General features: G+C 31.8%; 1 protein-coding gene across 3 annotated transcripts; it reads left to right on the top strand.

The window, feature by feature from the left end:
* The first annotated feature begins 9914 nt into the window (after positions 1-9914).
* LOC114423884 (AP2-like ethylene-responsive transcription factor AIL7) lies at positions 9915-16212 on the top strand. 3 transcript variants are annotated; one of them, XM_028390793.1, is made up of 9 exons: positions 9915-10227; positions 10469-10862; positions 11480-11562; positions 13748-13756; positions 13862-13950; positions 14580-14653; positions 14736-14786; positions 14884-14960; positions 15477-16212. In XM_028390793.1, the coding sequence occupies exons 1-9, from the start codon at positions 10113-10115 to the stop codon at positions 15926-15928; spliced, it is 1344 nt and encodes a 447-aa protein (XP_028246594.1). In that variant the 5' UTR covers positions 9915-10112; the 3' UTR covers positions 15929-16212. The 3 variants fall into 3 exon arrangements, with proteins under 3 accessions (XP_028246594.1, XP_028246595.1, XP_028246596.1); XM_028390794.1 differs by lacking the exon at positions 9915-10227 and adding an exon at positions 10239-10368; XM_028390795.1 differs by lacking the exon at positions 9915-10227 and adding an exon at positions 10359-10396.
* Positions 16213-18423: the final 2211 nt, after the last annotated feature.

Below are 18423 nucleotides of genomic sequence, written 5' to 3'. Positions count from 1 at the left end.
TCTGATTTCTTCTATTTATGGACTCATGATAACATTGAATTCTCTGATCCCTAGAGCTTAGAAGATATTGAAGCTTCCCTGAAAAAAAAAATATTGAAGCTCATGAAGAATAAAAACAAATATACTTGGATTTCGTTACAGCAAGGCCAAATAGGAAATAGTTTAAAACTGATTATGCTTGTGAATAGCTGTTTTAGATAGGTCAATTTGTGATCAAAGCAAAACTAAATAGAAATTATTGTACTTGTACTTTGTATTTTTTTTTTTAAATCAATTAATGGCTCAATTTTTGTAGTTCCAGTTTGATATTTGGGTTGAAATAAATGACTGACAATTGAAAAAATGCAACAAATCTATATTTGTAGCCTCTGGGCTCAACCTTCCAATGACATGTTAAGAGTTGGATATGGAATGGTTCATCAAAGCAAAAGGGAGATGAAATCAAAACCCACAATTAAATTGTTTTCCTTCTGTTTACTTAATGAGGGGATCGTGCTGCCATTTCTTGTGTATATGTATGTTTCATAACAATGAAAAAAGAAAAGAAAAGGAAAGTAAGGCATCACAGAATCGCAATTCAACTGGTAGTAATTGAATTAAGGGTTAATTATGTCGTTAATCCTCTAAGTTTTTGGTAATTTCTATTTGTAATTTCCGAAAAAAGTTGGATTGGTCTTAGACTCTGATAAATCATTTTGTTCCATTTCTAGTCTCTCCTGTTAGTTTCTTCCATTAAATGTCAATGTGTTGTCCATGGGGTGCGAAAAGGTCAAAATTTGATTCAAAGTTTCCCTCAGTGTATAGCTGCAAAAAATAGTTTTGTCAAAATATAAAAATAACCGAATCCCACCAACAACGGTTGACACAAGTGGTGACAGCTTGTATCCCTTAACCAAGTAGTCCAAAGTTCGAATCCTGGTTGGCCAAGGGTATGGAATAAAAATAAATCTTGTTGGGAGAGAAATATTCACCACCTTGTGTGCACTCAAGGTCTCCGACGAAATTAGTCATCACTTTCGGCGAGACTACTTTGTACCAATACCATGTTCAGCAAAAAAAAATAATCATTTTCGTTTTTAAAAGTGTGTAACACTCAAGGGATGAATTTGTTAGCGTCACACACTTTTAGGACGAAAACGGTTATTTACCCACAAAAAAATACCTAAATTACAAATCAGTCCCAAATCCAATCACTCACTAGTGCAAACAACAATGTCATAAAACAATAAAGAAGGAAATTGTGAAAAGTGAACAAAAAGAACAGTCATGGTGTCCCTTTTCCCCCAAATCCACCAAACCCTAAATTGTCATCACACTTTGAACAAATCTGCAATGCAACACCAAAAACACATTTCTCACATCAAATTGCCACATCACAAAGCCGCCACCACCTGCAAAAAGAAAACATCAATAGAAGAAAAAAAACAACCATGCATCACCACTGTTGGGGTTGTTCAATTCAAACAGTCATGAACTATTCCAAAATGCAAATATGGTTCGCTCGAACTGAATTAAACTACAAAACAATTCAGGCAAATCGAACCGAACTGTTTATAGGTGCATTGAATCGAATTGTTAAGAACTGCGGTGAACAACTTCGAAGTTCAAACTACAATGAACTATTCTTAGAAGAGGTTTAGTTTTTAAAAACTGAAATAAACCACGGTCAATTCAGTTATTAATAAAAAGAGTTAAATTATTTTTTGAATAGTTCAGTTCGATTTAACATCAATTCAATTCAGTTCAATATTTTGCCCACCCCTAATTATCATAAATATAAGTTTTTTAATAAAATAGAAAGTTAAAATGTTTTAACTTGTTTAATAAATAAGCCTTATGTGAGTGTCGCCTATAATGTGAGTGAGCAATCAAGTCTCAAGTTTTGATTGAATGTTGTTGACTTGTGCTAGGGCGTGAAAATTACCATCGATCAAACCCAAGGTGCTTTCGTTGTCTTTAAAAGTTACCTCCAACAATGGTGACCGATGATGAGTTTATTTTGTGGGGGTAGATTAGACAGAGGAGGGTGGCTAGAGAGAGAAAGAAGAAACGAAGATGGAGAGGGTCAGTGAGAGAAAGAAGAAAAAAGAATCTAATGCAAAGGACACCACATGGTTGTGGGGGTGAGATAAATCCAATGGTCTACAAAAGTGGTACGTAATAAATCACTTATAGAAGTGGACCATGCTAGCCTTCGTCCAAAAAACATCATTAACTCTACCATATAAGGCCAAAGGACATTACAAAAGGTGTTTTAATAACAATATAAAAACATAGCAAACAAGTTAAAAGACTTAATAACATCAACATGATTGAAACCTAAAGAGCTAGAGGCTACTACTTAGACACTAGTACAAGGTCTAAGGTTGGGGCAACTGAGGGTGTCAAATATCATCTAGATCAGGTGCTCCTTTAGCATCTAGCTTCTTAGAAATGGTTTTCAAACACTCTTTTAGCTCATTGCAGTCTTCCTTGTGTACTCTCATCAACTCATCCATCTTAGCCAACATCTCCTCAAATGGGGTCATTTGCTTTTCTTCAACATCTCTAGTTGTGGAGTCTTTGGGCTTCTTAATCCACCCATTACCATTATCAGCTTCCACATACCCTATCTCATTTCAGCATTTTAGTCTTTATCTCAAAATTAGGCTCCACAAAGTCTTTTATCTGGTTAAAGATATCCACCTTGAAGTGATCCAAAATCCATGAGATGACAATTGCATAATTTGCATGACCGTATCCTCTTGTTCTTCAACATGTTTGCCTTGCATCAAACAGATTAAGAGAATATTCTCCTTAATCAATTGTACATGGTTCTGTTGGATCAAGTGGCCTCGGAATAATTAAGAAGGGGGGTTGAATTAATTATGAACGTGTCTTGACTAATTAAAAATTTATCCTTCTTAATGTTACTAGATTCAATTAGGCTTTACTACTAAGTTATGAGAAAGTAAAGAACAAAAACAATAACTTAGACAAAAGTAAAGCGGAAATAAAAAGTACACAGCGGAAAGATAAAGAGTGTAGGGAAGAAGAAGACAAACACAAGATTTATACTGGTTCGACCACAACCCGTGCCTACGTCCAGTCCCCAAGCAACCACCGGTTCTTGAGATTTCCAATAACCTTGTAAAATCCTTTACAAGCAAAGATCCACAAGGGATGTACCCTCCCTTGTTCTCTTTGAATAACCAAGTGGATGTACCCTCCACTTGAACTGATCCACAAGAGATGTACCATATCTTGTTCTCAGTATTACAACCCAAGTAGATGTACACTCTACTGTGGAAGCAATGTCTTCCAAGGTTATTTTGATGATGCCAAAGAATCAAGAGTTAAGCAAATTCCAAAGATTCAAGAATCAAGATTCAAGAACAATCAAGATCAAGATTCAAGATTCAAGAATCAAGAGAAGACTCAATCAAGATAAGTATTAAAAAAGTTTTCCAAAACATTGAGTAGCACAAGAAGTTTTCACAAAATCATTACCAAAGAGTTTTACTCTCTGGTAATCGATTACAAAAATATAGTAATCGATTACCAGTAATTTAAAACGTTAAGATTTCAAATTTCAAGAGTTACAACTTATGTTTAAACAGTTTTAAATCATTTTAAACTTGTGTAATCGATTACACAATACATGTAATTGATTACCAGAGCTTCTAAACGTTTTAATTTTCAAAATTCAAAATGAAGAGTCACATCTGTTGATGTGTAATCGATTACACCTTAATGGTAATCGATTACCAGTGACTAATTTCAAAAAATACATTTTCAAAAGTCACAATTCTTCAATTGACTTGTTTCTGAAGATTTTTTCAAAAGTCACAACTTTTTTAAGTGACTAGTTTTAAAGAAATTGCCAAGAGTCACAAACTTTGACTTGAGTCATCAAAAGATTATAAATATGTGACCATGGCAATGAATCTTTCCATCATCCTTCAACATCTTTATAATCAATCATCAATCATCTATCTTTCAATCTTTTTAACCATCATCTCTCAACATCTTTCAATCAATCTTTCAACAATCTTTCAATATCTTTCTACAGAATTTTTCTGATTCATTTCTCTTCATCTTTCTAAAAGTTTTTGATCAACACTTTCTCTTCCAAGAAAATTTCTTTGTTCAAAAATTTGTGTTATTCATCTTTTTCATTCTCTTCTCCCTTTGCCAAAAGAACAGAAGGACTAACCGCCTGAATTCTTTTGTGTCTCTCTTCTCCCTTACAAAAGATTCAAAGGACTAACCGCCTAAGAATTCTTTTGATTCCTCCCTTCCCCTTAAGCAAAAGATTTCAAAGGACTAACCGCCTGAGATATCTTTTGTTTCCCCTTACAAAAATTCAAAGGACTAACCGCCTGAGAATTCTTTGTCCCAACACATTGGAGGGTACATCCTTTGTGGTACAAGTAGATGGTACATCTACTTGGGGATTGTTATACTGAGAACAAGAGAAGGTACATCTCTTGTGGACCAATTCAAGTGGAGGGTACATCCACTTGGTTTTTCAAAGAGAACAAAGGAGGGTACATCCCTTGTGGATCTTTGGCTTGTAAAGGATTTTACAAGGTTGAAAGAAATCTCAAGAACCGCAGGTTTCTTGGGGACTGGATGTAGGCACGGTTTATGGCCGAACTAGTATAAATCTTGTGTTTGTTTTCTTCTTCCCTACACTCTTTAATTTCCGTTGTGTACTTTTAATTATCGCTTTTATTTTTGGTTAAGTTTCTATTTCTGTTCTTTACTTTCTTAACTTTGTAGTAAAAACCTAATTGAATCTAGTAACATTAAGAATGATAGAATTTTAATTAGTCAAGATACGTTCATAATTAATTCAACCCCCCCTTTTTCATTATTCTGAGGCCACTTGATCCAACATCTACTTTTACCACAAAGGATGTACCATCCAATGTGTTAAGACAAAGAATTCTTAGGCGATTAGTCCTTTGAATCTTTGTAAGGGGAAACAAAAGATATCTCAAGCGGTTAGTCCTTTGAAATCTTTTGTTTAAAGGGAAGAGGAAGAATCAAAAGAATTCTCAAGTGGTTAGTCCTTTGAATTCTTCTAGCAAGAGAGAGAATGAATGAAGAAGAAGAATAACACAAGTTTTTGGCCAATGAACTTTTCTTGAATAAAGAAAGTTTTGAACAAAAACTCTTAGAAGAATTCTTTGAATGAATGAAAGAAATATGAAAGTTGTTGCTTTTAAAATTCGTGTCATGGTCACATATTTATAGTCATTTGATGACTCAAGTTAAAAGTTTATGACTTTTAGAAATTTCTTCAAAACTAGTCACTTTTTAAAAGTTGTGACTCTTTTGAAAATTAGTCACTTTAAAAGTTGTGACTCTTTTGAAAACTAGCCACTTAAAAGTTGTGACTTTGTGAAAAAATCTTTAGAAACAAGTCACTTTAAGAATTGTGACTTTTGGTAATTTATTTTTCAAAATAAGTCATTGGTAATCGATTACCATTGTAGTGTAATCGATTACACATCAACAGATGTGACTTTTCATGGTTAAATTTGAAAACCAACGTTTAGAAACATTGGTAATCGATTACAAGTATTGTGTAATCGATTACACAAGTTTGAAATGATTTGAAAATGTTTTATCACAAGTTGTGACTCTTCAAATTTGAAATCTAACATTTTAAAACATTGGTAATCGATTACAGCTTTGTAAATCAGTTTGAAAAGAATGTTGGCTACTGGTAATCGATTACTGCCTTCTGGTAATCGATTACCAGAGAGTAAAACTCTTTGGTAAAAGATTTTTCTTTTTGAAAAATTCTCTTGAACAAAATTGTGCTATTCAATATTTTGAAAAACTCTTTTAATACTTATCTTAATGGTTCTTGCATATCTTGAGTCTTCTCTTGATTCTTTTCTTGAATCTTGATTCTTGATTGAACAACTCTTTGATTCTTTGAAACTTGCTTTGATTGAACAACTCTTTGATTCTTAAAACTTGCTTTGATTGAACGAATCTTTGATTCTTGAAACTTGCTTGACTCTTGATTCTTGACTTGAGTCTTTGGCATCGTCAAAATAATCTTGGAAAGCATTGCTTCCACAGGTTGCTCCCCCTAGGAGTGATAATCCATGCTACCACATAGGCCAACAACCTTGCTTCCATTTGTAGTGCTCCAGACCTAAATCTTTCCTTTGTTTTCTCCTTTGGTGCCTCTATTGGATTCTTCATCAGACTCTTGTAGGTGGCCAACTTGTTGAATTTCACACCTATATCCTTTATACCCTTCTCATTCGCAATCATTCCCTCACCAGAAAGTCCAGCAATTTCCATCCCCAAATCAAGGGTCATCACAATTGATTTCCCCCTGACAAAAACACACAAATATCTTGTCTCTCCATCCATATGAGCAATGGTATAAAAGACTATCACTAAGTCAAGGTAATAGGTATATTGCATCTGCACAAGCTTCTACAACCTATGGTATTCAAAAATCTAAAGAAAAGCAAAATGTTAGGACTTCAACCAAGAAAGATTTAGAAACTTTAATTGAATTAACTCCTTTGTTGCTTAGTTGAACTAGTATGACACTTCATAGTGCTCCTCTATAAACCATAGAGTGAATTTGGGAGAATGAGAATGCTCAGTAGATTTCCCCTTTACAGATGACGACCCATCAACCTTTTTCCTATTTTTCTTCATTTTCTCCTCTGTGGGCTTCAATTTGTTTTCCTTCTAAGGCTTGGGGTCGGAGGAAGCATACTTGGTGGCTACCCTCTCGATGCATTTTCCTCTGGGTTGGTTAGGCATAGTGAATGGGAAGAAGAAATGAAGGATTAAAGAGGTATATGATGAAGAAAGGGGTTGGTTACTAGTCTTTAGGGTTCGAAAATGGTTTATGATTAGATAAATGAGGTTTATGTTTTGAAAGAAAGTGGATTTATAAAACAAAGCTCATGAATTTTCGTTTTAAAAAACATTTCAAAGCTCTTGTAATCAATTACCATATGTTGTAATCGATTACAACTTATGCAGAAGGGGTCCTAATTCCTCTAGACTTTGTGTAATTGATTACCATTAGGATGTAATCAATTACAACTTACTAGAAATCTAGAATGACAACCTCAAACTTGAATGAATCGATTACATGATTTTTGTAATCGATTACAATGCATACAAATGCAATTTTCTTTTACAGAATTAATATACTAAAAAGATTTTAATGCTTTCTAAATGCATACAAAGCAAATAAACACACAAATATGCACAATGCAAACATACAAATGCTACGTAATATGTCCATTAAAATTAATATTGGTTCCCATATTGGCTCAAGTTAGATTAAACTCACTTAAAATGCTAAAGTTATTATGAAAATGGTAGAATCTATCTCTAGCAAGAGGTTTGTAAAGATATCAACTAGTTGTGAGTTTGTATCAACAAACTCAATATTAGAAAAAATCATTTGGTTGACAGGGAACAAATAGTAATGTCAGGTTCTCCAATCACTTGTGACTAAAGCGAATATGGATGATGAAGATGGGATCCCTCTTTTTTTATCATTTCTTGTATATATATGTAGTGGAAACCAACTTAGGAATATATTATAAATACTTAAGTTTGATGTGATTGTCCTAAGTTTTGTAAGCCATAAAGCTTAATACCTTTATGTTATGTTGTACATTATGTAATGGATTGTAAATGTATATGTTAATTATAAAAAATTCCTAGGTATTTCATAGAACTTTTATGGATGCATTAGTTAGAGTTAAACATGTAATAAAGGTGGGTCATTACATTTTTCACTTCAAACCATTTTATAATTAGGTTAAGATTCTAGAATTTATCTTTTTTTTTTAATTTCAATTGGAACCAACTCGCAGTGCAAAAATTTGAATAAAATGGTGTTTTTAAAATGACGGTTCTTTTAAATCGTCATTATATACGACATATTATGTCATTTTTTACACTGGCCACTACATTTTATGTTTTAAGTCCTATTTTTAGACTTTGGTACTTGAAATTTCTTCTATTTTTGTTATTTCTCTTAATTTATTTTAAAATTCTTATGATTTTATTTGATCATACTCATTATGTTATTTTTTATCATATTTTGAGTAAAGAAATTAATGAGATGTATAAAGTGATAATTTTAAATATTATATAAATAAATGTTTAGTCATTAAAGAACAAGAAATATTTTTATCTTCCATTAGTATAGAATTAGAAAATTTTATAAATAGACAATAATTAGATATAAAAAAAATTGAAGGCCCTTAAAAGAAGATATAAAAAATTGCAAAATATCATACTTTTTTTAATCATAACCAAATAATTTAAATCGAACGAATATGATATTAATCATATTGTTACAGTATGGATTGAACATATAAAAATCATAAAATTCAAATCAAATCAAACCAATTAAATATGATTAGTTCAAATTTAATTTTACCAATCTTAGGATTTCTTTTAAAAAAAATACTTGTCATTTATAAAAAAAATTCAATTAACCATTGATGATAACAAATAAGGTGACTTTCTAAATCAGCTTGACATTCTAAAATTAAAAAGTGTTAAAGATCCTTCTCATTGACACTAATGTAAATATTATTACATAGGTAATTAATCCCTAAGAATTACTTAAAATGTGTTAATTATCACATTAAAATTATTTTTTCCACTTCAATCTTTTTACATATAGTATCATATTTTACATTAATATTATTTAATTTTAAACTAATTATTTACTTCGAGTTTAAAAAAACATGTACAATAGTATAATGGTAAAGCACTTTAATTATATATATATAATTTAAAATTAAAACAACTATAAAAGTAAAGTATCAAGTGAATAGTTTAAGCTTAAAATTATTATTACTTTACTAATATTATGGTCCACGACTAATTCATCCAATCAACAGATTACTGAAAGAGTGTAAGCAAAGAGTCGCACCTGCATGCAAGACATGTGGGTGACTAAAAGAAATTATTTTCTCTAATTAATAATTTTCAGAAAAAAGAGAGAGGCCATTTTGGTAATTACAAATGCCCTGCCAAATTCTTCAATTTTCCGCCAGCCCGCATCTTTCGCAACCTTCTTTCTTTTCAGAATTCAGACAGTTTTCGTCTGCCAGAGAGAAAAATGAGTTTAATAAAAAAGTAACTTATCCACATTTTTTTATCAAAATTAAACTACCTTAACTCCCAAATAAACTCAATATTTTATGTTAGTAGTCCACAGTCTTCATGATTTTTCTATGTGACAAATAAACCTGAATCGCTTTCATTGTACGCCGGTTGGCAGCTGAAACCGCTAAACCCACCCCTTGCAACTCAACACCTTGCTCTCCCCACTTAACTCATCTTTCACTTCTACGAAAATTAATTTAAAAATTAATTGAAAATTTAGAAGTTAATTAAAAGTAAATATTTAAAATGTGAAAAATTAATTTGTTAAATTATAAATATTTAATAAAACTAATTGTTAAAATAATAAAATAAATAAAATTATAATTTATTTAAAAATAAAAAAATTATATTATATATTAAAAATAAGAAAATATTATTTTAAGTAAAATTTCAAAATAAATATTAAAAATTATTAAAAAAATTATTTATTAAATCCTCAAATAAGTTTTTTTAAAAAAAAATTGAAAAAAACAGTGAAAATGTGTTCCCAAGTATTACCTTAAATGAAACCGTTTTTTTATTGTCAATCCTCAACAGGTACTGATCTTGCATGCATTCTTGGCCAGTTTATTCCAACCCGTCACCAACCAAAACACTTCACTTTCTTTCATTATTTTTTCACTTCACTTTCTTTCATTATTTTTTTGAATTATAATAATAATAATAATAATAATAATAATAATAATAATAATAATAATAATAATAATAATAATAATAATAATAACACTGATGGTGGTGGGACAGTAGTAGCGCTATCTTTCTCAGTGTAACGCCTTTAGCTAGCTCAGATACTCGAGGGTGGTGATTTTCAGTTTCGTGTTCGTTTCTTGGTTTTTCTGTTCAGTCATTTGTTTGTTTGCACCGAAAACCCATTTCGAAACTGGTCTTACTTATTTTTTTGCTGATCTGGTCGAAGAATACATAGCGACACACACAAACAAACCATGGCTGGTGCCACGAATTGGCTTACGTTTTCGTTGACTCACATGGAAATGCAGCAGTTCGGTCCATACGACACCACCACTCACTCTCACTGCTTCAACGACAGCAATTTTTATGGTAACGCCACTTCTTCAAAAAAAAAAAAACTTTTGCTTAATCCCTGGGACACCCTTTTGGAACCACTCTCCTATTTATATTTCACATCCTCCAATTTCATTCCTCACTCCCAAATTCAAAGTCTTAAATTTCTAGCAAATAGTGAGCTTGTGTAACTGTGTTTGTGTTTGTAATTATCTACCATATGCTTAATGCTTTCTTTCTTTCTTTTTCTTTAATTGGTTTTGTTATTTATTTGTAGGGTGGACGAATTCTAAGAGCGTCATGGATTCACAGAGTGAGACCCAACAACTTGCGGTGCCAAAAATGGAAGATTTTTACTTCGGTGATCACCAGCAAGATCTGAAGGCGATGATTGTTCCTGGGTTCAAAGCGTTGTCTGGGACCAACTCGGGGTCCGAGGTGGATGACTCGACCTCCAACAAGACGGTGACTCGGGTTGCACCCGCTGCGTTGGGCGGTGCTCACTCTGGCGAATCTAATTGTAAAGGATCAGCTTTGACTTTATGCGATGTTGCTGCGAATGGTTCTGATGATAGTAATAATAAGGCCGTTGTTGCCGTGGGGTTTGATACTCGGAAGAAGGTTGCTCATACGTTTGGCCAGCGAACTTCAATTTACAGAGGGGTCACAAGGTAGTAGAATCACCCTCATCAAACCTTCAATTTTTGTTTTATTTTTATTATTATTATTATTATTAGACAAATGCTCATCAATATACTTAAATTATTAGTTATAAAATTAAAACAAGAAAAAATTTAAATGAAATGTGAAAAATTATATCATTCGTGACTTTTACTTTTTATCTTAACCATCCCGTTGATCAGACAAACAAATCATAATTAATTTGAAGTTTATTTGAAAAATAAATAAAATTTAATTAAGAATTATTTTCATCATAAATTGAATTTAAATAATATTTAAATGATTCCACATCAACTGATTTATTCATGATTTTCTTATGAATTTTATAGTCAATATTATTATTTTTTTAATTTCATAATCAATGTTTTAAGCGCACGGGTTATTATTAATTTCAGATCGTTGTTATTATTATGTTTTGTTTTATAATTAATGAACTGATCTTGCTAATGCTAATTGTTGAGGTTGCGGTTCGGTTGTCATTTATCATTTATTGAAATTGAAGTCATGGTCGTCATGAATTTTGGCCAGTTTGAATTGAAAACTCTTTTTTTCTTAATATTTGTTATTTATTTATTTTTTTGTTTATTTTGGGTTTTGTTCACCGCAGGCACCGATGGACGGGAAGATATGAAGCGCATCTATGGGATAACAGCTGTAGGCGAGAGGGTCAGGCCAGGAAAGGGCGTCAAGGTTTTTTTCTTTTCTCTCTACGTGTTTTTTTAGTAGATGAATTAATTTGAACTTTGAAAATAAGAAAATGATAAGTAAGAGTAAATGAGTAAAATACAAAAAGAAATAAATAGGGACACTGACGGTAATGCTGAAAAGAGGGTTGCATGCATTTGAAAGCTCACTTAATTTAATGCTTAGTATTAAAATTGATTCACGGTTTCTTCAGTCTGGCGGGGGATGGATATGGTATGTGTAAATGTACTAATTAATAATGGTGCTAGTACTTCTTGCATGTTCAATTTTTTCAGACTTTGGCTGATTTAAGAAAGAAAGAGAGCGCTTTGACGAGTCAAAATATTTTTTTTAAGTTATTTAATTTTTTAAAAAAAGTAAAAAAGTTAATATTTTTTAAAGACGTTTATGTCCCTTAATATATTCTTTCTTTTCTATTTTTCAAATGAAACGGAAGAAATTGGAAATTTGCTTTCTTTTATGGTAATTATTTTCTTTCTTTTCAAATTTTACTGTTCCAACAAAGCATGAGATTTTTTTTTATCCGATGTGCCGCCGTTTTGTCACTGTGACTGTGAGGGGGTCAGCAACTTTTTTCAATTGATTTGATCCCATGTGCCGCCATTTTTCATGTTTAATAATCTCTCTCCTGTTCCGTATCTATGTCGGCGTGCCTCTTTTTATTACTGTTCTCATGTTTTAAAATTAAATTTAGTGAAGTCATTTATTTGACTTAAATGACATTTTAATTTCCTTATTTTGTTTACTTATTTTGTTTAATATGCACATTTGACTTTTTATCGTAAAAAATCCAGAAAATTTTAATCCTTTCATTTTATTATAAAAACATTTAATTTTATTTTTCTTTATAATTTTGATCAAATTTTTAATTTTTTATGTTTTATTTCTTTTCTTTTGATAATATTAAATTCATAATTTAATATATTTATTTAAGATACTATTAAAAGAATTAGTTGATTACAAAGTAAAAAATAAGAAAAATTAAAGATTAAACAAAAATTGTGGATTTTTAAAAATATAATAACCAAATATTTATATTTTGAAATAAAGAAATCATAATTGTGATTTTTAAAAAATAGAAAAATCAAATGTTTCAATTATAAAATAAAGAGATCAAATTATAGATTAAATAAAATAAAAAAATCAAAATTACATTTAAGTTTAGGAATTTTGAACTATTAAAATGCTATGTGTTTAAATTAATTTAAGCTAGATATTTTTTTACATTAAAATTGCGAGAATAGTTTTTTAACTTTAAATTACAAAGAACATTAACTTTGTGTTCCGTACTACTATGTATTCTCCCTCTATCTCCCTCCGAAATCTGAAATCTGAACTATTTCCATCGTAGGGTATACATTAATGCTGAGTTTGGCTTTAACTTTTGCTTTTGCTTTCCATTCGCCAGGAAAGCTGGGTTTGACTACAACATCATTTCTCACTCTATATATTGAAATTTGCACAATTACATGAATGTGGGGTTTTTCACAGTGTGTCTCTGGCCCCGCAAATAATAATGTCCTCTAGCGTCTGATTCTGAAACAAACTCACGGGATTTATCAGATCCTTGTTTGGATGTTTTTGCTGTCACAAATTACATTTATAATTCTAATTCTTATCATAATAATATCATTAATCCTAATAATAATAATAATCACTTTTGTAAGAAAAGGGAAGAAATAGACATTTTGTCTACCTAATGAGAATTAATAGACAATTTGGCATTTCATTTTGACCTGTTTTTAGTTGGCTCTAGTGAGATTATTAAGCCTTTGCGAAGTCAAAATTTTGAAAATTCACAATCAAATTGACTATTACAACTTTTCTGGTACAATTAAACCGTGATGGGTCCTTCAGTGTTTGTCTACTATTAGAAAAGACGGGAAGATTGATGGCATCTTGTGTATATTATCTTTTGGTAGAATGGGAATAAAAGAGGAGAGCAAAAAGTGGGTAAAAACAATTAAAGCAACTTCTGTGCATGCGCCATTGCATGCATTTGATCACTTTTCCTTTGGTCGTATGCATTTTCAGCTTAGAAAAGTAGTTTTTACCAGAAAATTTTGACCACCCCATATGGTGAAATTTGATTTTTCTTGGCTTTTTCTTTGCATGGAATGTGGCATTGTGCACTTCATGGCTGTCACCGGTATTATGAATGTTCCTACAGTGTACTTGGGTAAGAAATGTTGCTACTTAATTTTATTTTTGGTCGTTTCCCAACTTATTTTTAAACTTGATACTGTTTGAAATTAAATTGTGGTGATTATTAATTTATTATCAGGTGGATATGACAAGGAAGATAAGGCTGCGAGGGCTTATGATTTAGCAGCTCTAAAGTACTGGGGACCAACAGCCACGACTAACTTTCCTGTAATAGTCACTTTTTTAATATTCATTAGTTGGACGTGCAATGTGCATGAAATCTTACATATATAGCTGAGTTGATCAATGCATTGAAATGGGGATAGAGAGTGTGGGAGATTCTGCTGAGGGAAGAATGATTTTAGTTCATACTTGAAGTACGTGAATTATGCTTTTTTTTATACTTGGTTACAGTGTCATATGCTTCACCTAGTACGCAAAAAGTAGAGGCTAAGGGCCCCCAAATAAATGTAGAGTTTGAACAAAGTTGAGCACGTCAACAATGACTAGGATCTAGTATGGACATCAACTAAAGATTTAGTGTGGGCTTTAGTTGGAGTGGTCCTTTCATCAAACAATTTGTTACTGGGGTGGAATCCAAGGGTCTTAAGTTGAAATGTTCTTTCAAGTGGTTGTGTTTATATGTTTCAAATATATAATTTTATAGATTTATAGATTTTAACAGTGTTGAATGATATCCTGTAATCCATGTAATTGATTCACTAGTGGGATAAGTCTTTGTTGTTGTTATATTCATGACACTAGAAATGTAGAAAAAGGAATTGATGATTTTGAATGGACTGTTATTGGACCTTATTGCTTAGCATATTTTTTTTTTTTATCTTCTAATGTCTCAGATTTCCAATTATACAAAGGAATTGGAGGAGATGGAACATGCAGGAAGGCAAGAATTTATTGCATCACTGCGAAGGTTAATTTGCCTATGGTACCCAGTTATACATATTTAGCACCATATTTCAATGCTGGAACTAAAGTTGTATTTGTTCTTGCAGGAAAAGTAGTGGTTTTTCAAGGGGAGCTTCTGCTTACAGAGGTGTTACAAGGTTTGTACTTTAAAATAATAATTTATCATCATTGATGTGCTACTGTGTAATTTATGATCCCTGTTTCTCATATGGTTTATACTTTTTGATCCTTCAGGCATCACCAACAGGGTAGATGGCAAGCGAGAATTGGCCGAGTTGCGGGAAACAAGGATCTATACTTGGGAACATTTTGTAAGTTTTTAGCATCTGCCATTGTTATCTTGCTTTATACAGTATGATTGTTGGATTTAATTAAGGCTTAAATATGTTAGAGATCCTTAATATATATCCAATTTTTGTTAAGTCTTTGATAAATGTTTTTCTTGTTCTAAGCCCATAATATATTAAAAGTTTTATTCTGGATCACTGGTATTAGTTAAATGGTACTATCCCAACAATTATATCAGGCACCTATAAGTTATTTAAGCCTTTAACTAATGGATTATGGTTAAATGTGACATTTCACAGTTGACATCATAATGTGAGCCTCTGACCTAGTAGTAAGCTTATATAAGTTAAAAAATAAGTCCTCAAAATCTTCACGGTAGCTAGACGAGTGCAATGTTAACAATCTAGAACATTGCTTTGCTGGCATGAGTGCGTGAACTGACTTGAAAGTTGAAACAAGTCTTCTTACTTACATTTTCTATAATGTTTGTTTTATTATTATTTGAACTTGAAGAAATTTTGGTTCTTGCATTGTTTCAGCAACTGAAGAGGAGGCAGCAGAGGCTTATGACATTGCAGCCATAAAGTTCAGAGGTTCGAGCGCCGTAACCAATTTCGAGATGAGTCGATATGACGTCGACACTATATTGAACAACTCGCTTCCAGTTGGTGGCGTAGCAAAGCGCTTGAAAGTTTCCCCAGAAACGGAGAACAAAGCTCTTATCAGCACCATTATTCAACCACCTCAGAACACAAACGCAAGTAGCAGCATCAATTTCTCAGCCATTCAGCCAGTTTCTTCTATACCCTATGATTCTGCAATCACATGTTACCCCCACAACTTCTTCCACCACCATTTCAATCCTACCAACGGTGGAACTAGCTCATCAGATTCTGCTGCTGCTGCAGCAGTGACCGATGCGATTGCACTCAATACCCTTCCACCACCAGCAGTTCCTGGGTTCTTCATATGGCCTCACCAGTCCTACTGAAACGATCAACTAGCTAATTTTCTGTTTTGCTAACAAATAGAAAGTTAGTTTTTGGTGCAATTTAGCTTCACCTGCTGCTTCTGGGTCTGACCCTCTTTAACCCTTTTGCTGAGAAGAAAGAAAGATAGGTCTTTTGCTCGTAACTGTAGGGAATGGATTATGTAAGTAACTTCTCAAAGATGAGGAGTATTGAGTTGCTCTTTTTCAAGCATGAACAAAGCTTTCTAATTGCTTGATAACTTGCTGCAGCATAATAAATGCTTACTTTTTTCTTCTCCAATTAACTTGATTGAGATTTCCTGAATTTATATCCACAAAACATGCATGCAATTGTGGTAGTTTGCCGAGTCCTATTTATAAAATTTAGCGTTAAAACTTTTAAATTTAAATCATTTTCTTTTGTCCTTAAAATTTAAAATTGTTTTTATTAATCCTTGGAATTTACAAAATACTATTTTAGTCCTTTTGCATATTGGGAATTAAACAGAAAATAAGATATTTATAATTTTTAACAACTTTTGATTGTCAAAATTTAATTTTTTATTTTATATTTTAAAGTATAATTACTTGGATAATGGAGTCTGATCATAGAAAAGATTATTTTCAAGTAAAATCAGCCTACCCTATATGTAAGAGCTTTACTTGGTGTTTGGAAAAAAGACACATTGAATTATAAATTCAAATGTGACATATAAGATAAAGTCATATATTTGCGTGGTCCAATAAGTTGAAATTTATAATAATCAAGTTAGTAAATAAATTGAAAAGTCATAAATTGCATTAAATATTGCTTTAATTTTTATTGATTTGATTATGAGAGTTCTTAATCACTAGAAAATCATATTTTAATATCTCAAATAAAAACTCGATTTTTGATAGTCAATGATTGCCCTAAATTGTGAGTCTCATATTTTTTGTTTGACTCGTATTATGCAAAAAGACTAAAAAAAGTACTTATTGATTTTATGGACTTAAAAAGAAACTCCAAATTTCGAAGACTAAAAACATATTTAAGTCTTTTTAAAAAGATATTACAAAATTAAAGATAAATAAAATGAGTCAATCGTTTTATTTTATTTAGTTCTACTATGAAATAATGGTGGTGACAGAGGTAGCACGGTGAGAGCAGCGGTGATGACAATAGTGACGATAGTGGTGGTGGAATGGTGATGATGTCGGTAGTAGTGGTGGAATGGTGATGACAATGTTTGAAAACTCGGATTGGCCCCGCTAGTCGAACTAGTTTGACCACGACCCAAAGGTCTAATTGGATCAAGTTGCCTATCGAATTGACCATCCATTGAACTTGGTGTAACCCGTAAGTTGATCGAATTTGCAATTAAACTGATGACCCACTGGCCCGACTTGGGTCACATGGGTTAATTAAGGTTGGGTATAAAATTTTATTTTATTTGTTATAAAGGTTGGGTCTTGCGGGTCAATTAGTGACCCATTGGTTCGACCATTGACCCAATGATCCAATACCTTGACTGGGTCAATCATCAATTCCATTTTTAAAATTTTGAGTGGTGGGTGGAATAGTGGCAACGACGATGGAGGCGACAAAATGGTGATGGTAGTAGTGGTGGAACACCGGTGGTGGCAAAGAAAATGTAGTGGTGGTGGCAACTCTAGCGGTAGTAGTGACAATTGTAGAAACAAATAATATAGGTTAATTGAATTATGTTTTTAGAAATTTAGAAGTTTTTCTAAGACTAAAAACACGTTTATCGTCTAATGCAGATAAACCTAAATATAGATAAAAAAAAGTTTTGATTCAGACTTTATCAAATAATGAGAAAAACAATTTTCTTTGTAAAACAAAACAAGATGTAAAATCTAAAAACATATTCAAACCCTTTGTCAGTTAAAGCAATAAAAGGAAGTACACAGATAATTATGTTGGTTCGTCTCAAACCCTAGACTATATCTAGTTCTTGGAACCTACTAAGTTCCCACTAACTTATCAAAGTGACAACTATTTTCCAATGTCACTTCTGGCTCTTACATGTACAAGCCTACCCCAAGCTTAACTTAAATCTAATATTCTTTGTCGTATTAAGTCACTACTAACTCTAAACAAATCAACAAGATTTGTTGAAAGTTTGTGTAACTCCTCAAATTCTTGTTCTAAAATATTGCTTTAAAACCACCTTAATAATAAATATTACGAAATACATGTCATTTAATTAGTTTCTATTTCTAAATTGTTAAAATATATCAATATATGTATTATTTTTCACACACACACACACACACACACACAGATATATATATATATATATATATATATATATATATATATATATATATATTGCGCTTGATTAAAACATGTAAATATAATTAAAATGCGTTCTCTATTAAAAAACATTTTGAAAGTTGTCATTTTTCTCCCACCCTTACACAATGCTATGTTAAGATATAACTTATAAAGAATTAACTTGCACAAAATAAAATGATGATAAACAGGAAGAAATACGTAAACATACATATTG

This window comes from Glycine soja, chromosome 8 (assembly GCF_004193775.1).
Source record: "Glycine soja cultivar W05 chromosome 8, ASM419377v2, whole genome shotgun sequence".
NCBI lineage: Eukaryota > Viridiplantae > Streptophyta > Magnoliopsida > Fabales > Fabaceae > Glycine > Glycine soja.
This window is presented reverse-complemented; position numbering and strand designations above follow the sequence as displayed.